At 39.6% G+C, this 24,363-nt stretch overlaps 1 protein-coding gene across 1 annotated transcript in view; it reads right to left on the bottom strand.

Annotated features, from left to right (window-relative positions):
• Rab3GAP1 (RAB3 GTPase activating protein subunit 1) overlaps positions 1-24,363 on the bottom strand; it is a 452,945-nt gene that overhangs the window by 11,049 nt on the left and 417,533 nt on the right. The window contains exons 12-14 of the mRNA XM_067151789.2: positions 14,068-14,167; positions 3,355-3,680; positions 764-976 (exon numbers count right to left, since the gene is read on the bottom strand). Of these exons, the coding sequence (XP_067007890.2) occupies positions 764-976; positions 3,355-3,680; positions 14,068-14,167 (639 nt within the window). The remainder of the gene's footprint in view (positions 1-763; positions 977-3,354; positions 3,681-14,067; positions 14,168-24,363) is intronic.

The following is a 24,363-nucleotide window of genomic DNA, read 5'->3' as shown; positions in this document are numbered from 1 at the left end:
ATCATTATTATAATATGAATACATTTTACTTAAATTAGTCTACCTTATCAAGGCTATGCCAGTGTATAAGAAGTCATTTAATTATTCTCTGATTGAAATGCCTTTCAAAAGTGCATTAGCAAGAAAATAGTTTAATTTTTTTTGTAAATTATATATTTACTGTATATATATGATAATGTTATTATAAAAATATACTTACTAATCAGTACAGAGTAGGTCTTTTCCCGTATTGAATTATTTTGATCAAATGTACTGCCCTTAAATGACATTTAAGGTGTTGATTGTCAGTCTCTGCAATAACGACTTACGTAAACTCACATTTAAAAACAAAATATTTAAGTACTAGTCAAATTTAAACTCACAGTGAAATGGAAATATTGTTAAGGACTGACGTTAAATTATATGTATGAAAAACTTGGATATTTACAGTGTATCAAAACTTTGGATGTGATTTTCTCAAAACAGTGTTTTCAGACTTAAGTTGTTACTGCACCCATTGCCTCAATATTATATTTAAAATTATCTACCACAAGCTATGATAAAGCCAAGGCTAAGAAAAGACTCAAATTATTATTGTTATCAAATTTAGGCTTGTATGGTTACATCTTTCTCACACGTGTCAAGTGTTTAGAACAGAATATGGTTGGAAATATTACACAATATTTATAGATAATATATTTCAGACAGTGAAATGAAACTACAGGAGAATAATTTGTGCAGTTTTATTTTATTTTTAACTAAAGAAGGGTGAATAGACACTTACCTTCTGAGCCTCTGCAAACATTGCCCGAATTTTGCCACCAATAGGACCCTGTGGACCTCTTGGAACTTCTACTTGTGGAGCCTGCATCAGACTGCTGAGAAATGAGCGTAGTTCTTGAGACTGCCTGGTCTCCTCACTCAGCACAAACTTATGTTCTAGAGAACTAGCCTGTGCTATCACCTCTTCTGCACACAACAACTCTCTGGAAAGGTCCTGCAAGAGTAAACAGAGAACAGGGTTATGTATGAGAAGTACTACAGTAGTAGAGGCACATGTGAGAAAACCATGGGAGCAATTGCTTATTTAAAATAAACAGCAGAATGGAGGCTTTTAATCAAGTCAGGAAAAGAAAGAAATGGAGAGAATATGAGTCTTCCTTACAGAAATAAGCATGATGGTTGGTGAGAAGGAATAGAGCTAGAAAAACTGGGATTGACTGAGGAGAAAGGACATCCATGGAGATAATACTGAGTAAAGAAGTACAGTTTGTTACCATAGTTATCTCTCATTTTGTTTAGTTTTCTCTCCTCATATTGGCTTAATGTATTCATCTTCTGTGTATGCACTTAACCTCGTTTCATACTCATGCCCTTCAATCACTACTGACCTGCATTTAGGGCAGTCGCCCAGGTGGCAGATTCCCTATCTGTTGTTTTCCTAGCCTTTTCTTAAATGATTGCAAAGAAATTGGAAATTTACTGAACATCTCCCTTGGTAAGTTATTCCAATCCCTAACTCCCCTTCCTATAAATGAATATTTTCCCCAATTTGTCCTCTTGGATTTGAACTTTATTTTCATATTGTGATCTTTCCTACTTTTAAAGACATCATCCAAACTTATTCGTCTACTGATGTCCTCCCACGCCATCTCTCCACTGACAGCTCGGAACATACAACTTATGAAAAATTCTAAATTCCCATGGAGGGAATTAGATATTTTTCACCAATAGAGCATGTCAACAATGTCAAAAACATATCAGATGTAAGGCTTTTCAGGCGTTTGCTCTATTAACCATTGTTTCGTCTTAGGTCTGACACTAGACTCATCAGAGTGGGTTGTGTCTGTGCCTCTTATTGTGTCTGCTAGCAGCGAGTGTTCGGCGACTGATGATCTATCTGCTTGTCCCAGCCGGCTATGTCTGTTGTGCTCCTTCAATCATGCGGCGATGCTGCATTTTGTAGTGCCTCTGTGCACCTGTACAAACAAACATTGCCAGAGCTGTGTAAGGATAGGAAATGGCTATTCCAACCGGTTTGTAACAAGTAAAGGAGTGTAACAAGGCAGCACTTTGTCACCTCTACTATTTATCACAGTGATCGAAGAGATAATGAAAAGAGTGAAACAGCACAGCAAGAACAGTGCATTCAAGGCGTTTGCATTTGCAGATGATGTGGTGATTTGTGGAGATAATGAGGAAGAATTTCAAGGAAAGATTAATGTTTGGAATTGTTATTTTAAGGAATTTGGACTTAAAATCAGCCTTAAGACAACAGTTGATATGACAGTCAACAAACAAAAGTCAGGAGCAAATATCACAGTAGACAGACAGAAATTGCAAGAAGTTAACCACTTCCAATACCTCTGTAGTGTCCTGACTGAAGATAACCGATCAAATGCTGAAATCACAAACAGAGTTCAAAGAGGAGCTGTCCTTTACTATGTAGTTAGAAGCCTTGTCTGGGACAGCCAGTTTTCAATACTAGCCAAACGAACACTTTATCAAGGTTACTTCTTTCCCATAACAACCTATGGCCTTGAGACTTGTATCACCACTGGCAGAGATAAAAGTAGAGTCCATGCTGCAGAAATGAAATTCATCTGGACAATGCTACAAAAAACCAGGAGAGATAAGGTCTGCAATGAGAGAATTTGCCAAGAGATACAAACAAGAGAATCATTATGTGATACCATAATCATATCAAGATTGAAATGGTATGGCCATGTAATGAAAATGAATTCTTGCACAGTAGCTAAGGAATGGTTGAAGAAAACCTTAGACGGCAAAAGACCCAGAGGTAGACCTCGAAGGAGATGGATCGAACACGTCAAACAAGATCTAGAACATAGAGGAGTGGATTGGAACCAAGTACAGGAAAAAGGATGGTACCTGAATCGACTGAAGTGGCGAGCGCTCATACACCGCACCTGGGAAACTGGGGACTGTTAACTGATGATGATGATGATGATGATGATGATGATGATGATGATGATATGTACACCTGCTGTGGAGAGAGGATGGCACTTGTCTTTGGCAGACCTAAGTGGTTCCTGGATTTTCCTTGGCCTATATTTGGCTTTCACCTCATTGGACTCCAATAGCTTCCCTATTCTGTCAGTTGTTTTCCCAGTATACAACAGAAAGGCTTTAGCTGGAGGGAGAAAGAAGAGGAGCGGCAGACTGACGAACCTAACAGTTAAAAATTAACTGAGTCGAAACTGAAAGGAAATGGCTTCAGATATTACCAAGGACAAACCCACTTAAATGGCAGAAAATTTAGTCCTTTAGCATTGTGTGCACCATTAAATTTTTTTAAAAATTAATACCAAAGAATTACAACTAAAAGGTATTTACTACAGTGTGTGAGCATACCTCATATAGTCGCACATCCTGGTCTGGATCAGCATTCTGTGTAAGTACTTGAGCTCGTTTGGTGGCATGCCTGAGAGTATTAGCCAGCAATGGAAGGTCATCTCTTCGTTCCTCCAACAAGCGCAGTATCGCTGCATGTACGAGTACGGGCAGTAGTAACCTGGCCATTTGGGAAGGACTCTGTGCTTTCAGGAAATGTAACACCTTCTCTGCCTCACGTGTATCATCAAACAGGCGTTTCTGACGCCGAGCGGGTACAGGTTTTGCTGCCTCCCAAACATCTGCCCAGACATTACCTCGGATCTGCATACGTGGACTCAAACAACCTGGAAGGAAAAACAGGCAATACTCAAGGACAAATAAATTCTATTCCTGTATAATATACTAGCTGTAGTACCCGGCGTTGCCCGGATAGTTACTGAATATTTACCTTTAAGATTTGCATTACCAGTTAGTTATGTGAGAAGTAAAATTTTATAGAATTCCTTTTTGACTTGCAGATTGATATGTTATGATCTATTATCTAGTTTTAGAATTATTTAGATGTGTTTGATTTCAAGTTTTAGACTATTTAATTTTTGAGTAAAATTTCGTCCTTATGGAAGCTCAAATCGACTGGGAAGTATTTGATCCTGTCAAAAATTAATAAGTGATAACTAAATATATATTCAGCCATCGTACTATAGATACGTTGTACAGGATTTCAACTGCCAATGAGACTGTACCCCTCTAGCCCCCCAAGCCTAAGAGATAAAAAATCTGGATTGTCACCATTCATCTCAGTGACTCCAAAAACTCTAGATTCGACACTGTTTTTGATTATTTTTATATCTCACTGCCCTCCTCACTCTCACCCCAAAGGGGGCTGAACATGAACTTTAAAAAATTCGGAGTGTCACTATTCATTTCAGTGACCACGAAAATTATGGATTCGATATTATTCTAGATTATTTTTATACCACCCCCTTTGCCCCCGCTCATAACGGGGCTACGGGTGTCTTACCCCCACGCAGTTTGTCTCCTGATACTAATTGATACGTGTACCAAGTTTGGTGAAATTGCTCCAGTGGTTTAGAAGATGTGTCATTTAGACACCCACACACACACACGCACACACATACATCCATTTTTATATATAGTAATAAGAAGAAGATAATATTTCTGTATATATTTTTTTGATTATTTTTATATCTCACCCCCTCCACCCCACACTTAGACTTGTAAAAAATCTGGAGTATTACTATTCATCCAAAGACCCTGAAATCTATGGATTTGAAACTGTTTTTAATTATGTCTATATCTCTCCCCCTTCGCTCCCCACCTAAAAGGGGGCTGAACTTGGACTTTAAAAATTTGTGGAGTATTACTTTTCAACTCAGCGACCCCGAAAACTATGAATTCGACACTATTCTCGATTATTTTTATAACCAACCCCCTTGACACCCCTCTCTTAAGGGCGCTAGGGATGGCTTACCCCCACAGTGCTCATCTCCCGATAGTAGGTAATACATGTACCAAGTTTGGTTGAAATTGCTCCAGTGGTTTAGGAGGAGATGTGTCACTTACATACACACATCCATTTTTATATATAGTAAGATTTTTATACCTCACCCCCTTTCCATCCCCGCCCAAAGGAGTCCTATGAGTGCCTTACACAATAGTATATTTTTTACAAATAGTAAGTCTAATGTGTACCAATTTTGGTTGACAGCTATACCCAAACGTACATGCATAATCTCGCTGCTCTAGAATCCTGGAGCTGATGTTGCCATGGTTACGGCAGTTCATTTCTTTTATCCGATTCCTAGAGCAGGGGTAGTGTGATGCCAATATCTCCGTAACGGTTAGTTTTAGGGCATTAAAACATGGTTTTTGGGCCCGTAAGGCTTACCGAGTTTTGTTCTTTGCGTCAAGAGGATTAAATTGAGCTTTGTCTTGTCCTCATACGACAAATTCGATATTTTGCCCATATTAGCCTATTATTTTTATTTCTCCCACCCGTGCCCCCCACCTCGAATTGTTTTGAAAATAAAATACAGCCCATGTTACTCACTGGCAATGTAGCTTTCTATAGGTGAAGTAATTTTTAAAATCGGTTCAGCAGTTTTTGAGTCTATTCGTTACAAACAAACAAATTTTTCCTCTTTATAATATTAGTATGCCTTTGCTGGCAGGACCTAGTGTTTACAGTGCACCATGTCTTCTGGTATAGGCTAGAGCAATTTTGTTACTTTCATTGATCTGTCTCCGTCTTATCCTTGACTTTGACAATATGAAAGTGACTGAGGTATGAGCAATGCTAGTAATGCCATTCCATGTGCAGCCAGTCCCTGCTATGAATGGTGTGAATATGTTGCTCATAGGGTCGGTTGGTGCATGCATTTCAGTGGGCTTGGCAGACTGATATGTAATAGCAACTTCTGGCTCGGTGAGGAAAGCAACGGGAAACTACCTCACTCCTCATTTCCCTAGTACGCCTCTTCAGCGATGCCTAGGCCATGTATGACAGCTGATGGCAGAGCTGTTGAGGATCCAACCAGCCTTAGGGCTGAAGACTGAACATACATACAATATTAGTATAGGAAAATAGTAGTAAAGGAACAACAGATAGCCGGCCACCTGCAGAGTAGAGTACAGAATGGAGCACAGTTTTATCATATTGCAAGAAAACGTCTTTGGGATAAGCAAGTTCCATTAAGATCAAAATTAATCCTCAACAGAAGAAGTTACCATATACAGTCTAGAAACCTGCATGTAAACCAACAGAAATATCAGCAAACTACAAGCATTGGAAATGAAGTTCTTAAGAACTATTATTCAGAAAACAAGGAAGGACAAAATAAGAAACGATGAGATGCGCAATCTTGTCCAAGCAAGAAAACCCTTAGTGAGATCTGTGTCGAAGCCAGGCTGAAATGGTTTGGTCATCTTAAAAGAATGGACCCACAAAGAATAGCTAGAGTTTAGTTTGAGAAGGAAATCTAAGGCAAAAGATCAAGAGGTCGACCAAGGAAGAGATGGATCGATCAGATTAGAAAATGAGCTGGATGAGGTTTTGGAAAAAGACATTTACAGTGACAGAAGTAAATGGAGAGCGCTCATTCACTGCACCCAGGAAACTGGAGCTGGTTCGTGATGATGATGATGATGATGACGACGATGGTAAGTAAAGTCAACCACAGCTCTGACAGTCAGTATGAATACTAAAATTATTGTTCAGTTAAAAAGACTCAACATTTAGATTTTTTTTTTTTTTTTTTTTTTTTTTTTTTTTTCACAGGAAAGCTACATAGTTTACACTGATATCAACGTCCAGCTCCATAGCTGAGTGACCAGCATCTTGGCCTTCAATTGTCGTGGTCCCAAGTTCGATACCTGGCCATGTTGAGGGTTTTTAATCATAAAAAGTCAATTCCCTTGGCTCAAGAACTGGGTTTATGCTGCACCAACATCCCTGCAACTCATATACCACACACACCACCACCCTCCACCACACTTACCTACATACAGCAAATGCTGCCCTTTCTCATCTGAGGACTGCACTTGGCTAGTAATAGCAACATGAAATTATTATATGAAATCAATACTTGTTTTCCCAGATAAAATCTATTTTATATTAAAAGAGTTTACTAAGAACAGCATTTTGCAATACATCCACTTGGTAGTTACATATTTGTCCTATCCAGCTCTCCTATCTATATATTACAAGAGTTTACTAGAAACAGCTTTGGCAAATCTGTCGTCCGTTCTACTGGACCGTTTTACTTCATTTCGTTTTATTCTCTCCAGAATTACCTGCCCGTGAATCATGAGACATTGATAGGTCTCTAAGTTCAGTCTACTTTGAGTAATCATAAAATCAAATCATTAAATGATCACTCCAATTACTGCAGGCGAAGGCTTACCCTAACCTGCAGCACATTCTGTACTTAGCAGGTTGGTAAGTGACTAACACTTTCATTAATATTCTGATATGTGATTTTCACTCTTAGTAATGTCACGGCATGCAGTCATGTTTGATTAATACCTGTATACACTTCCTCTGATCACGGAAGAATGCTATTCCCTGCTAGATACTCTTTGATTCTCTAACCTTTCCCAGCTTCCAAATATATTCAGCAGATGACAGAGATGCTGGTAAGAGAAAACAAAAGTCTATGTACAAACAGACCCCATCATTATGACATAAAACTTAGACATTGGCTGGTGTGAATAAAAATGAGTCTAAGCGAGTGAGCGTGTGCTCACCGAGTGCCTGAGTGTCTTCCTGCCAATGAGCTTCCACTCCGCATTTGCGGTGAATAAAAATATAGAGCAGAAGCATAGCGTATGCTCGAGTGTCTGGACCAGCCACTCAGTGTCACTGATCAAGGTCGTGCGCGTGCCATGTGTATAACACCATAGACTGTGATAACACTTGGATGACTTCCAGGTAGTTCAATGCTTAACATGGCAGACGACAGTGTGGAATTCCAGTCCGCTTTTATCTCCATTTTAAAGGAACATACAATTATGTTTTCAAAGTCACAGTTACCGGATAAGAAGAACAAGAAAACAGGTGCAATAAATGCAGTTCAATGTGAACTACTCGCTAAATTTAACTTAAACATTTTCGTCCAACAACTGTCTGATTGGCTGAATGGTCAGCATTGAGGCCTTCGGTTCAGAGGGTCCCGGCTGGGTCGGGGATTTTAATCAGCTCTGATTAATTCTTCTGGCCCGGAGACTGGGTGTTTGTGTTTGTCCTAACACTTTCCTCTTCATATTCGCACAACACACTACGCTACCAACCATCACAAAAACACGCAATAGTGATTAGCTGATTACATCCCTCCATCTAGGGTTGGCGTCAGGGAGAGCACCCGGCCGTAAAACAGGGCCAAATCCACATGTGCAACACAATTCGCACCCAGGACCCCACAGAGGTGGGAAAAGCGGTAGAAGGAGAAGAAGAATTTCCGTCCAACAACTGTTGGTAAAAAATTACAAAACATGAAAACTAGACTGAAATATAAAGTCGAATTAAAGCGTACGGGAAACAAATGCATATCGTTAAAATAATGGGAGAAGCGGCTGATGAATCTGATGCAGGACGAGAATAACCCTACCATCGGCCGTCTGAAAGGTAGGAAGTCATAGGCTGAATTTTACGAGGTTAATAAATTGAGGAAAATTGTAGGCATATAACGTAAATAACAAACATTAATAATGATGAAAATAATATACTGACAACTGAATGAAATTTTTAAGGTGCCAGATCTGCAGGACCAGATGAGTTGGCTGTACGGTTAAGGGCACGCAGCTGTGAGCTTGCATCCGGGACACAGTGGGTTCGATCCCCACTGTCAGCAGCCTTGAAGATTTTTTTCCGTGGTTTCCCATTTTCACATTAGGCAAATGCTGTGGTTGTACCTTAATTAAGGCCACGGCCGTTCCCTTCCAACTCCTACACCAATAATATTCCATCGTCGCCGTAAGACCTATCTGTGTCAGCGTGATGTAAGCAAGTTGTAAGATTGCAAAAGTTGTCATCCCTTCGGCTTCCTACAGAGGCGTAATAACTCTGCAAAATCGGAGTTTGCCATGATACATCTACACTGGTTGAATTCTTCCTTTCCATTGCAAGTGGCCTGTACATTAATGCTAGGGACGCCTTTTCTGTAAATGTAGTCATTCCCATGAACATGTGGCTTCTGAATTTGTACATGAATACAGTCTACAGCTCCGACAGCATAAGGGAAGCTCAAACGTTCTTGCCACTTAGCCCTGTTTCCTGCATCTAAGCAACATTTGTTGAAATTTTATCTAATAATCTGCTTTCATTTCTGTTCATGTCAAAACCTGCACTCTGAAACCCAGGGTCACCAACATAACACAAGAAGATTTACATTTTTTCTTCATTTGTTAGTGCACCACCTCTTGTTTCTTTGGAGTGCCCAAGGAAATGCTCCGCTAAACATTCAGCATGCTCCTTGAAAACCCACAGCCTGTTTCCAGTCATCTGACTGGGTCAGGGATGGAATGAATGAAGCCCCATCTTTCGGCGAGGATAGGAATTGTGCCGGCTGCTGAGGCCTGTCCACTCCTCTGGGGCAATGATTAAAGACTGATAGATGAAATCAAATGATATTGGAGAGTGCTGCTAGAATGAAAGATGACAGAAAAAACAGGAGTACCAGGAGAAAAAACTGTCCTGCCTCCGCTTTGTCCAGCACAAATCCCACATGGAGTGGCCGAGATTTGAACCACGGAACCCAAAGGTGAAAGGCCGGCACACTGCTGTCTAAGCCACGGAGAGTCTTCAGCATGCTCCTTACTGGACCTTTATAACACTAAGTTGAGATGATTCTCTGCAAAGTTTATATAATTTTCTTTTCCGATTAACCACCACCATTACCTCTGCCATGCTATTGAACTTGACACTGTCATTTGGAGTCACCTACTGAGTTAGCTCAAGGAAACATGAGCAGGCGCTTACCAGAAAGAGTGCCTGCTTTATCTTTATTCACCAGAAAGCTGGAGCGCCCACTCTGCTACTCGAGCGACTGGAGTGTGTGCTCATGGTCACAGGTCTGCTGTGACTGACTGCTTCCGACAGGCGTTTTTTATTCACCTCATTGCGAGTGCCTGCTCTAAATTTGTGAGTAAAGAGTGCGTGCTCATTTTTATTCACACCACCCATTATCTGGGAACACCTATTGAAGGATAACCTAACTACACAAGAAAGAGTGAAGGCAGTATCTTTAAAAAGTTCCCTGCCTGGCAAAAAAAGAAAAAAGTAAGAGCTCTTTCAAGACTACCCTATGAGCTCACAAGACAACTGTTCTGTACACAAGAACTGCCATTAAAAATACTATTGCCTTCTATGGCACAATACCAAGCTTTACATCAAGAACAGCACGATAAAAAAAGCTATGGCTAGATTTTTATTTATCAAACGGCATGATGACATTGGAATGGATGAATTCTGACTACGAACTGTGGCATACTATGATGCGCTTCTTATTAAATGTTCATGAAGCCACTGAAAAGGGCAGGCAAAACAATATGACAACGACAAGCAAATCAAGACGAGTTTTTTTTTCTTTTTTTTTTTTCTAGGGGCTTTACGTCGCATCGACACAGATAGGTCTTATGGCGACGATGGGATGGGAAAGGCCTAGGAGTTGGAAGGAAGCGGCTGTGGCCTTAATTCAGGTACAGCCCCAGCATTTGCCTGGTGTGAAAATGGGAAACCACGGAAAACCATTTTCAGGGCTGCCGACAGTGGGATTCGAACCTACTATCTCCCGGATGCAAGCTCACAGCCGCGCGCCTCTACGCGCACGGCCAACTCGCCCGGTCAAGACGAGTTATCTGACCTATTTATAACATAATGCTGTAGAGCAACACCAGTCCTCTAGTTTTCTATTCATTTCAACTTCCTTAAGTGTATTACTTTCTTCCTTAATTACTCCGTATTTATGGGAGTGGTAATCCTGAAACCTGGACAGTCCTTTCTTTGAGGAAAAATGCCAAGCTCTTCAAATGTATAACTTTTGGCCCCTGAAAATATCTAAATGTGGATGCATTTTAATGACGGTACAGACCTTCGTTTTGGGGTAGTTAGTGGCTAAACGGTAAGTTGTATCACAACACTCATTATGCAACCGCCGTTAAATTTTAGGAGATCTACAACTTTGGTCCTATGATTTATTGCCATATCTCGATTTTTTATATATTAGATAGCGCTGCATTTCTTGATTATAATCAAATCTCTCCGCTCGATTGTGACTGGCATTAGGAAAAGTGGCTTCTGTTTATAATGAAAACTCTTCATCTCTACTGTGAATGGCAGATGCCCAGTGAGCCTGCCGTTATAGTAGAAACTCTGGAAATCAATTGTGATTGACAGTAGGAAATGTGGCCAGCCATTATCAACAAAAATTCCCTAATGCCTACCTTACATCGGAAACAATGTATGATGTCCTCGCTGTTTTGTTTGTCGGATGGCGCTAAGAAACATGCAATTTGATATAGGCCTAATCTTACTCACTGCCTTTACAGTAATTTACAGAGAAATCCGTAAACAGTGTACAATACTGTAGCAAAGCACTGGTACATTTGCTAGTCAATAAAAAAACCCTGCAGTTATAAGAATTGAGGAATGAATTAAAGCCGATTAAATTTTTCCCCAGTCAACTGAGTGATATTCTTCTTACTCAGCAGTTCGTTCACCAAGTTGACAGAGGTAAACCATTTGTCCACAGTTATACTCCTACTAGTTCCCGTAACTTGCTCTGATTGTGTTTGACGATACTACCAGGTTCGTTCTCTTTACAAAATGGACCCTTGGGCTGTTTGCCTGCGTAGATCTCCATATTTACAGCATGATACATGTGAGCATTAGCCACTGACATTACTTTTAGGCCATATTTTGCTGGCTTTCTCAGCATGAACTGCCTGAAACTACAGCGCCCGCAGAAACTCACCAAAATTTTGTCCACAGTTAGCCTATATATCCTGTAAAGCTGAACATGTCCTGGCAATGCTTTAAGATCTCCTGAAAAATGTTCCTGATAGCCGCTAGCTTATCTAGTCTCTTCCTCTCAGCCCTAGTTGCTTTATCATTGAACTGAAGTGCACGCAGTAACAAATAAAAAGGGTTACACCTCATCACAAGGCAAAAATGTTAAGGAGCTGTTCCCTCCATGGCCCAGAGATTTTGAAGATTCTAATGAGAGAATTCATGACAGCCATTACGTACAATAGGCTAAGGAGAGTCCTCACTTCTTCTACATTCATCTCTAATATGTCCCTTGGGTGACTGTAAACCATCCTTATTTTTTGTAGCTGCATATTTATGAATTTTACAATACACTCTAGCATTTTATCAGGGAGAAAACAACTTCCAGCAGTCCATAATGGTACTGGCACCCTTCCCTGCACTTTTTACCTCTGGTAAATGGAGAACAATGTTCTGGTTTTTTTTTTTTTTTTTTTTTTTTTTTTCACTGCCTGTATCTTGGGGAACATGAATTTTCCAAGTTATCTTGTTGTCACGTCCTATATACTGTGGCCCAGGACTTAGTTAAAATCAAAGTCATCTTCAACCGCCAAAACTTCACTCGCACTATCGTGATTGCTTTCTTGTAGAGCTTCATGATTGGAGTAATCCATCTTTGACTCATATCTATATGTCCGGCTCCATGGCTAAATGGTTAGCGTGCTAGCCTTTGGTCACAGGGGTCCCGGGTTCGATTCCCGGCAGGGTCGAGAATTTTAACCTTAATTGGTTAATTTCGTTGGCATGGGGGTTGGGTGCATGTGTCGTGTTCATCATCATTTCATTCTCATCACAACGCGCAGGTCGCCTACGGGAATCAAATCAAAAGACCTGCATCTGGCGAGCTGAACTTGTCCTCTGACACTCCTGGCACTAAAAACCATACGCCATTTCATTTCATTTTTACCCATATTTACATGAGGTAATTTATCTTCAGTATCTGGAAAGGTGACATCATCTGAATCCTGAAGTCACTTGCATATATCACTTTCTTGAACATTCACAATATTGACAAATAAAAACCCCATGGCACTACAGCCCTTGAAGGGCCTCGGCCTACCAATCGACCGCTGCTCAGCCCGAAGGCCTGCAGATTGCAAGGTGCCTTGTGGTCAGCATGACTAATCCTCTCGGCTGTTATTCTTAGCTTTCGAGACGGGGGGCCACTATCTCACCGTCAGATAGCTCCTCAATTGTAATCACGTAGGCTGAGTGGACCTCGAACCAGCCCTCAGGTCCAGGTAAAAATCCATGAGCTGGCCAGGAATCGAACCCGGGGTCTCCGGGATTGACTAATAAACCAACTAATAATTCAGTTCTGACCAAGAGTAGAACTTGCTAGCAATGTAACGTGGTTAGTTGCAGGTGAGTGCTACGCTTACTTGAGAGCCACAACATTGAATGTGGCAGTCTGCAGGTACCTGTTCCACACTTGGGCTTCAACACAATGTACATTCATTGCTTCGTAACACTGTAAGGGGAAGAAAGTTGGTGGTTCAGATTTCTTCCCCAATACCTGTCAAACCTCCTGCCACATCATCAACCTTTAGACCTAGCCAACAGTCTTCGCTCCGAGCACTCTCATTACAGACTATGAAACTCATTGCTGAATCCGTATTGACAGTTAAACTTCTTACAAAATTGAACAAAACTATTTTAATCCTCCTAGTCAATACTATATACTGTATTTTTTACGTCCAATTAAGATGAAAGTTCACACATAAATAGACATGTTTCGATCTGGCATTGGGTCATCCTCAGTAAGACATGTATGATGCATTAAACAGATAGGAAAACACACAAATGGAAATTTTATTTAAAAAGTAAAAAAAAGCGTGATGAAAGTTTAAAAAACTGTGAAATGTTGATCGTTAAAACAGTGTTTTGCTGGAAGTCTTTCTGATGTTTTTCATTGTCCTTTGGTGTGGTTCAACTGGTACCTGTATACTTTTGGTTTAGTTGTTGTGTTCCAACATGGGCTGATATATAAGCATTACTGAAGTGAACTGTCCAGTTTCAATAATGCTTGAGTGCCCAAATCTGCATATTTTAAATGACAAGCGTTTAAGAAAAGGCAGACATTCTCTTTGAAATAAAATTTTTCAAAGCATGAAAGTGGACTAAGGGATACATGATAATTAAACCAGTAAACCATAATTATAAAATACCTTTCTTTTGCCCAAACTCATCTACTCCATCTTCTTCAATCCAATCCCTCGGAGAATACCAACGAATGAAGTCATCAAGAATTGCATCAGGGTTGGCTGCCTGTGAACGAAAATGAATGAGAGTGAAATAATTGCAAGATGAGATTTTCTTAAATTTTAGAGTTAGAACGGTAGCAAATTAGACTGCACATAAGTTTAACTCCTAGTCAAAAGCTACAAAAATCCTGCTCCAATGCTCAAGGATGTAGCATCCAGAAGGAGAAGGCAACAGATAGAAGAGCAGGTTAATACAGGTGAAGAAAAGATTATATACACCAGAAACTTCTGTAAACTCACAACCAATAGCTCCAACATTGACTTAATGAAAGAAATTTTCATTACAATATGTTACCTTCTATTTGCACTGGAGTGGTAGGCAATTTCTGCAACCTGCATATTGTGATAAAAATAATGTTAACTAATACCCTATCCTTTGATCATACAGAAAGGTAAAACAGATTATTTTATAATTAAGTTTCAATTCAATCATCAGTAATTTGCATTTAGGGTAGTCGCCAAGATGGAAGATTCCCTATCTGTTCTTTACCTAGTCTTTTCTTAAATAATTACAAAGCATTTGGAAATTCATTGAACATCTCCCTTGGTAAATTATTCCAATCCCTAACTCCTCTTCTTATAAATGAGTATTTTCCCCAATTTGTCTTCCTGAACTCCAACCTTATCTACTTTTGAAAACACCACTCATACTTATTAATCTACTAATGTCATTCCATGACATCTCTCCACTGACATCTTGGAACATACCACTTATGATATGGATGTTAATTCCCATAGGGAACCTGATTTATAATGTCGAATAACGGAGCACCTCGTCTCCTTTCTCCCTAGTCTTCCCGGCCAAAACCGTGCAATATTTTTGTAACGCTACTCTTTTGTCAGAAATCACTCAGAACAAATCGAGCTGCTTTTCTTTAAAAAGCACTGTGTTATCTTTCCCTCTGGAAGGTGGAAAGAGCGAACAATGAGAACATTACAGACAAGCTAGCAGCAAGGGAACTAAGAAATCTAATATTGTACCTTGTTTGTATACAATGGAAGAAAATATTTTGAATAATAAGGCAGGGGTGGTATACAATACTTCTTCCCCCTCTACAGTGAAACTCATATGGGAGTCCATGTAATAAAGAAATGGTTGATAATTTATTCAGCAGCTTAACAGCCACACCCTGGAGAAACAGAAATTTCCCACTTACACAGTTCAACGCCAGTTCTAATATGCTTATGTTGGCACCAGACATTCCTTGTCCCCACACCAGAGCATCTCTCAGTCTGGCACTAGCAAGGACCTTCTCTATGAATGTCACCAAATTCTGGGCTGACACAAATTAAGTAAGTTTAACTGTGTTTTCTCAGTCCTTTTAATTTTTATATATAATACTATTGATATAAATAAAGAAATACAGTCAAACCTCAAATCTCGAACCTCCATTATTCAAATTTTCAGTATCTCGAAGTAACTTAAATTTCCCAGCCATTTGTCCTACAACATAAGATTTATTCTGAAGCCTCCACCTTATCAATACATTTGTTTACATACTATCATTCACAGTACCGGTTTCGACCCTTCAAGGGTCATCCTCAGCTGACAATTACAAATATAGTTCTTAAAAAAGCATGACAATGGGAAATATTGTACAGTCATGACAATTGTCCAATTCAACAGACCATCTAAAACAAATGATACAATTAAAATAATAAAATAAGTCCTCTTTTCTTGGATTATAAAAGTATTACGTAGTATAAAAAGACATGTCATTTGCAAATGTTTTTGTTATTTTGATCAGCGTGAAAATTGGAACTTGCAATGTTATGTATGCACTGATAGTAGTATTCTTGAAGTGTCCACTATTTTTGAGTTAAAACTTATGGCTAATTGATTAAAACATTTTGGATGTTTATTCTTGCGATAACTATATTGTTTATTTCACCGTGTTTCTCTGCTGGTAGTATGAGCGTCTTGGAATCACTTGGACACTCTTTTTGAGGAATTGGGTAGTTGTCTAGTGTGAGGCATTGTCAATATATATGTACAAGATTCATAATATATACTAACGCTGAGTTGATAGTAAAATGCGTTTTTAAGAATAAAAATTTTGTTTTTAGTGACGTGCTTCTTAATTTGATGTTGTATAATTTTGTCAAGTGTCAATTTGTTTTCCAATACTTGAAGTCTTGAATTTTGAAAGATAGCGAGAAGGCTTCTTCCTTTTATGTTGTAGGCTGTATTTATCTGTAAGTAGAAACGAAGTGTGTGAGAAGTTGCATCTACTAGGTTTTAAGTTAGAGGTAAAAGAGTGTGCGTTGTACTTACAATAGATGTTGACACTGTTGTGCATTACATGGCAGCACGTCGAGTACTGTTGTGTGTTTGTCGAGAGCTGCTGCTTGTGGCTGCGGAGGGGAAGTTTGAAGGGGTAGAAGGAGCAGCTGCTGGGAGAGTGAGACTGGAGTGGGGGGTATCTCTTGGCAGTTCTTTTATGTGTATCTTTTTAGGTATTTATTTTTAAGAGGGGGATGACTGCATCAAAAAGAATGTTGTTTTTTTCTGTGATTTCGTTCAAATTAAAATTTGGGTTGACATATTGATCTAGGTTTATATAAAATTCTTCCATTATATTGAGCTCTTGGGATAAGTACTTAGAATTTGCATGTCATTTTCAATATTTGTAAATTTGTGTTTGTAATCTTCGATATGTTGTCCTATGGCTGAAAAATGACTATGTTTTATTGCATTGATATGCTCATTGTATCGTATCTGGAAGTTCCTCCCAGTATGTCCAATGTAACTGGCTTCACAGTCATTGCACTTCATGCGATAGACTCCTGAGTGGCTGTATTGATTTTTATTGTTAATAGATTTGGAATTGTGTAGGATGCTGATATTACTGTGTGTAGTTTTATAGGCTATTTTTAGGCCTCATTTCTTGAAGATGTTCGTTATGGGATATATATGGGTGTTGTTGTAGGTCCTATTCTTCACGTGTATTTATTTCTCTAGTACTCGAAATTTGGATACATGAATTTCTTAATTTCTCGAAACAAACATTTCCTCCCTTAAAGCAAAAAATACTCTCTAACTTGAATTTTGTGCAACATTAACTGAAAATACAGCATTTGTGGTGAGTGAGAAACAGTTAACAAGTAAATAAAGGTTTAAAGTGATGCTGGAAACTAATATGACGGGAACCGAAAAACTAAAATTCCTAATGGTTGGAAAATTGACGAAGCCTCGCTGTTTCTTGGGTGTGAATTAATTACCGGTCATGTACGAGAGCAATCCCCGAAGTCATGGACGACAAGCTCCATTTACGATTCTCAACTGTGTGGTACTGACGAGATGTCTCAACATAAAGGGAGGAAAGGTTAACAATAACAAACAGAAGAGACTTATGGACTTTTTCCAAAGGTGTTAACCGCGGTATGCTTCTTGTTTCACTACTGTATGTACTGTATCTTGTCTTCTAAAAAGTTACTATAATAAGGTTTATAATTAAAGTGATGATGTAAAATAGAATTTGTTTATATATACTGTTAAAAATAATGTATTCTCTACAAGCCCATAGATACAGACATGTGCTATACATGCTCAAAACCGGTATTCTCTATATCTCAAAATTTCAATAACTCGAGATAAAATTTAGCTCCCGAGGTGTTTCGAGGTCTCAAGGTTCCACTGCAATTCCTTGGAAGATGCATTCCAGGTAGAATCAATCACTCAATTAATCAATTACTACTGATCTGTATTTAGGGCAGTTGCCCATGTGGTAGATTCCCTATCTGTTGTTTCCCTAGCATTTCCTTGAATGATTGCAAAGAAACTGGAAATTTATTGAACATCTCCCTTGGTAAGTTATTCCAATCCCTAACTCCCCTTCCTATTAACAAATATTTGACTCAATTTGTCCCCTTGAATTCCAACTCTATCTTCATATTGTGATCTTTCCTACTTTTAAAGACACCATTCAAACTTATTTGTCAATTTGTTCTGGGTGATTTCCACAAAAGAGTAGCGTTACAAAAATGTTGCAAAGTTTAGGCTGGGAAGACTTGGGGCAAAGAAGGTGAGTTGCTCGACTAAGTGGTATGTTGATATAGATGTTGATTCCCATAGGGAATCTGAAATATTTGTCCTGAATGAGTAAATTTATAATACCAATATAAATGGTCCGTTATTGGACATTATAAATTTTCAGCTAACTCATTCTTGGTTGCCAGCGTTTCGCCCTCGTGTGCTAGGGTGGGCTCATCAGTTGGTACCTAACACACCTACCAATACGCTGGCTAGTGCATACCGTGGAGGCCACTGCGTAGGCTAACTGGAGCTACCAGCAGTGCCAATGCACTTGAAAATGAAATGTCGTATGGCTTTTAGTGCCGGGATATCCCAGGACGGGTTCGGCTCGCCAGGTGCAGGCCTTTCTAATTGACTCCCATAGGTGACCTGCGCGTCGTGATGAAGATGAAATGATGATGAAAACAACACATACGCCCAGCCCCCGTGTCATTGGAATTAACCAATTAAGGTTAAAATCCCCGACCCGGCCGGGAATCGAACCCGGGACCCTCTGAACCGAAGGCCAGTATGCTGACCGTTCAGCCAACGAGTCGGACGCCAATGCACTAAGAGACTGTCTCATTACCAAAAATTGATGCCTGCTTGGCCATCAGATGATATAGATGTTGATTCCCATAGGGAATCTGAAATATTTGTCCTGAATGAGTAAATTTATAATACCAATATAAATACCCTAGCACACGAGGGCAAAACGCTGGCAACCAAGAATGAGTTAGCTGAAAATTTATAATGTCCAATAACAGACCATTTATATTGGTATTATAAATTTACTCATTCAGGACAAATATTTCAGATTCCCTATGGGAATCAACATCTATATCATCTGATGGCCAAGCAGGCATCAATTTTTGGTAATGAGACAGTCTCTTAGTGCATTGGCACTGCCGGTGGCTCCAGTTAGCCTACGCAATGGCCTCCACGGTATGCACTAGCCAGCGTATTGGTAGGTGTGTTAGGTACCAACTGATGAGCCCACCCTAGCACACGAGGGCGAAACGCTGGCAACAAGAATGAGTTAGCTGAAAATTTATAATGTCCAATAACGGACCATTTATATTGGTATTATAAATTTACTCATTCAGGACAAATATTTCAGATTCCCTATGGGAATCAACATCTATATCATCTGATGGCCAAGCAGGCATCAATTTTTGGTAATGAGACAGTCTCTTAGTGCATTGGCACTGCCGGTGGCTCCAGTTAGCCTACGCAGTGGCCTCCACGGTATACACTAGCCAGCGTATTGGTAGGTGTGTTAGGTACCAACTGTTGAGCCCACCCTAGCACACGAGGGCGAAACGCTGGCAACCAAGAATGAGTTAGCTGAAAATTTATAATGTCCAATAACGGACCATTTATATTGGTATTATAAATTTACTCATTCAGGACAAATATTTCAGATTCCCTATGGGAATCAACATCTATATCATCTGATGGCCAAGCAGGCATCAATTTTTGGTAATGAGACAGTCTCTTAGTGCATTGGCACTGCCGGTGGCTCCAGTTAGCCTACGCAGTGGCCTCCACGGTATGCACTAGCCAGCGTATTGGTAGGTGTGTTAGGTACCAACTGTTGGGCCCACCCTAGCACACGAGGGCGAAACGCTGGCAACCAAGAATGAGTTAGCTGAAAATTTATAATGTCCAATAACGGACCATTTATATTGGTATTATAAATTTACTCATTCAGGACAAATATTTCAGATTCCCTATGGGAATCAACATCCATATCATCTGTTGGCCAAGCAGGCATCAATTTTTGGTAATGAGACAGTCTCTTAGTGCATTGGCACTGCCGGTGGCTCCAGTTAGCCTACGCAGTGGCCTCCACGGTATGCACTAGCCAGCGTATTGGTAGGTGTGTTAGGTACCAACTGATGAGCCCACCCTAGCACACGAGGGCGAAACGCTGGCAACCAAGAATGAGTTAGCTGAAAATTTATAATGTCCAATAACGGACCATTTATATTGGTATTAAGTGGTATGTTGCAAGTGATAAATATCATTATGGTTCCGTACTGAAGATACTATACTTGTAGGATGCTAATTCATTTATTATTTACCACCTATTCAATACATTAAAATTTTTATACAATTAGGAATTGATAATTGTTACCACTGAATAGGCGGTAAATAATAAATTAATTAGCATCCTACTAGTAAGTGGTAAGTTCCAAGCTGTCAGTGGAGAGATGACGCAAAATGACATTAGTGGACGAATAAGTTTGAGTAGTGTCTTTAAAAGTAGGAAAGATGACAATATGAAGATAAAGTTTGAATTCAAAAGAACAAATTGGAGCAAATATTCGTTTATAAGTAGGGGAGTTAGGGATTGGGATAACTTACTAAGGGAGATGTTCAATGAAAAATAAAAATCCACAGCCTGTTTCCAGTCATTCGACCAGGTCAGGAATGGAATGAATGAAGCCCCATCTAGCAGCGAGGATAGGAATTGTGCCGGCTGCCGAAGCCTGTCGCACTCCTCTGGGGCAATGATTAATGAATGACAGATGAAATGAAATGATATTGAAAGAGTGTTGCTGGAATGAAATATGACAGGGAAAACTGGAGAACCCGGAGAAAAACGTGTCCCGCCTCCGCTTTGTCCAGCACATATCTCACATGGAGTGACCAGGATTTGAACCACGGAACCCAGCGGTGAGAGGCCAGCGTGCTGCTGCCCGAGTCACAGAGGCTCTGGAGATGTTCAATAAATTACCAAATTACCAAATTCTTTGCAATAATTCAACACTAGGACCGCCGGAACATACTTACAAACGAATATTTGCTCCAATTTGTTCTTTTGAATTCCAACTTTATCTTCATATTGTCATCTTTCCTACTTTTAAAGACACCACTGTATTGGAATTAATATTTTTATTCTCAATACATATGGTAACTCATTATCATCATTTCAAATATGTATTACTAAGTTTATAAAGCATTATTTATGGGATCTAACATGGAAAAGATACAAATTATTTAATAGTATTTTAAATGTAATATTTTCCTCATTTATTACAAACACAAAAACGTTTCTATGAAACACACTTATCTAATAAACTAACATTGTTTTTACTTCAAATTATTTTAGTCTAAATGGTAAAATAGTTATTACTCATTATCAGAAAGGAAAATTACTATAACATTTCATTTAGTGCAATTTGTGACCTGAAACATGTTTGCCAAATCCATGTACCAGAACCTATTTGTCTCTTTCTTTTCGGTCAGTGTATTTGCACACACTGATGCAATTCTGCATCTTTAGAAGCAGGAACTACATACCATGACCTTAGTTATGTCCTTTGAGCAAGAACCACACACTCGCTGTTTGCACTTTGTGCAGGTAAAACTTGTCTTATTCCTGCATTTCTTCATTTGGCATTGCCTCCTCTGTACATTTCCTTCCACAGGCTCCCTAAATTCAGGTTCTGCACCTACAGACTTAGGTTTAGATCCCATGTACCCCATACAAAGCTCCTCTGCTAGCTTCAGGATGTAATTTTGGTGACTGATCTTCTTCCCTGTCACTTTTTTAAAATGATCCAGGAGTTGATAGCTGCCAAGTCAAGAATATTATGAAATATATATGAACACGCCATCTTGATGTAGCGGATCGAACAGAATATTTTGTTCCCATTTAATCCACCACGTCCACACCATATTTTGTATTGTTGTAGAAGTCTTCTGGTTCGGGAATCATTTTGGGATTAGCTTGAAGTTCACCTTCTGAGTGCAAAGTACCGTATAGAAGGACGTTCATGTTTCATTTACCTTGGTAAACTGTAAGTGTATGATTATGATGATGCTTGTTGTTTCAAGGGGCCTAACATCGAAGGTCATCGGCCCCTCTAAGTGTATCAGTGAAATGTTTCAGGAGAGGAGAGTTGAGTCATAAAGACTAGCTTTCATAGCCTTCACAGCTTTAGGAATTTCTCTCTTTGATTGTCTAATGGTTCCAACAATATTCTTACCAAGTTTCACTGTTATAAAGAAAGTTGTCTGTAGTCACTTTTCGCCCCTTGTTTTGAAACATTTCCATCATCTTAATTACTACACTTTCGGGAAGAGTCTCTTCACGTGGTCTGAGGTCGTCTCTTCATAGGTAAGGAAACCCATTGCATGGAAACGAGTCAACGTCCACAAGAAACCAAAATTTAATTCCAGATTTATCTGGTTTGTTGGGCATGTACTGTAAGAATGGACTCCTTGTTTTGCTTGTTCTGCTCATCAGCAGACAGATTTTCACCTCGAATATAAGTCAATTGACAATTTTCAATGAATTTGTTCCATACTTTCGATACTAACACAAATTTATCAGTCTTCAAACGTTCTAATCTTGTAGTTTTGACGTTAAAAAGCAAAAATTTTTGGATTTATCAAAAACAGTTGCTCCCCATTGTTTCACTGAAGAATGATGGCCCCCCACTTTTTAGACCAGAGTTCATCAAGTTTAGTGCTACTGGCTCCAAGTGCACCATGAGCATACACTAAGACAACGAATGCCTCCAGTTTTTCTAAACTTACACTCCAGAATTTATCTCCTAGAACACATTTTGCTTTGGTTTCCGTACAGTGTTTGATGTGTTTCAATATAGATTCATCAATAAAAAGACGCCATGCACACGCTGCACTCTTGTCAGAAACGTACCGCTTTGAATATGGAGTATGTCCTGGATTTTCTTTGAGGATGTTGTGACAAGCCATTCTGCCGGGTGTAGTTTTCACAAACTCTCCTACAGTCTACTCCATAATGCCATCTGTACCTAGTATCATATTACCTGGACCTGGGAGGCTTGTGTTGCTGCGTCCCCTCTTATTTCCAGCTTTTCTTATTACATTTTCTACTATTGTAATAGAACAATTGAAAACATTGTTCTTGGCCTATACCAGCCATAATTGCAATCTAAATGCTGAAATTTCAGTACCAAAGTTGAAATGTTGAGATCAAAATAACGTATATCATTAGGGAATTGTCACAGCGGTAGAATGTTCGCTACTCTCAGAAGAGTGTGATCCATTAGCTCCAGCAGCCGCCTTTAGAAAAATGAATAAAGAAGAGAATGGACAATGGCCGTAGATAGACTATCAGAGTTTCATAGTTGTGCTTACATTATTGCAGGGAGAATAATCACAAGCAAATGTTATCTCAATCAGAGGAATAAGCACATGTTCTAACACATTTTATTATGATAATAAATACAGCAGTCAAAATGACCGCTCCGGCAGTTCTAGGTATACTCGTTACCTACATTCTAATTAATGACACAAAATTAATTAAATTTAAAATGGATGATTCTGACCGGTAATCAGGAAAATTCACTGAAGCTCTTTGCAATGCGACAGAAAATGTCGTCAAAATAAAGCTTTGAAAACGTGTAGTGGTCATTTTGACTGCTCCAGCAGTTCTAGTGGTAAGAAAAAGGCCAGATAGGAAATCTGTTACCTGCCCTAAATGCAGATCAATGAAGACAGACAGACAGACAGACTGACTGACTGACTGACTGACTGACTGACTGACTGACTGACTGACTGACTGACTGACTGACTGACTGACTGACTGACTGACTGACTGACTGACTGACTGACTGACTGACTGACTGACTGACTGACTGACTGACTGACTGACTGACTGACTGACTGACTGACTGACTGACTGACTGACTGACTGACTGACTGACTGACTGACTGACTGACTGACTGACTGACTGACTGACTGACTGACTGACTGACTGACTGACTGACTGACTGACTGACTGACTGACTGACTGACTGACTGACTGACTGACTGACTGACTGACTGACTGACTGACTGACTGACTGACTGACTGACTGACTGACTGACTGACTGACTGACTGACTGACTGACTGACTGACTGACTGACTGACTGACTGACTGACTGACTGACTGACTGACTGACTGACTGACTGACTGACTGACTGACTGACTGACTGACTGACTGACTGACTGACTGACTGACTGACTGACTGACTGACTGACTGACTGACTGACTGACTGACTGACTGACTGACTGACTGACTGACTGACTGACTGACTGACTGACTGACTGACTGACTGACTGACTGACTGACTGACTGACTGACTGACTGACTGACTGACTGACTGACTGACTGACTGACTGACTGACTGACTGACTGAC

The sequence above is a fragment of the Anabrus simplex genome, chromosome 7 (assembly GCF_040414725.1).
Source record: "Anabrus simplex isolate iqAnaSimp1 chromosome 7, ASM4041472v1, whole genome shotgun sequence".
In the NCBI taxonomy this organism is placed as follows: domain Eukaryota; kingdom Metazoa; phylum Arthropoda; class Insecta; order Orthoptera; family Tettigoniidae; genus Anabrus; species Anabrus simplex.
The sequence above is the reverse complement of the archived record's forward strand: the minus strand, read 5'-3'. Positions and strand labels throughout refer to the sequence as shown.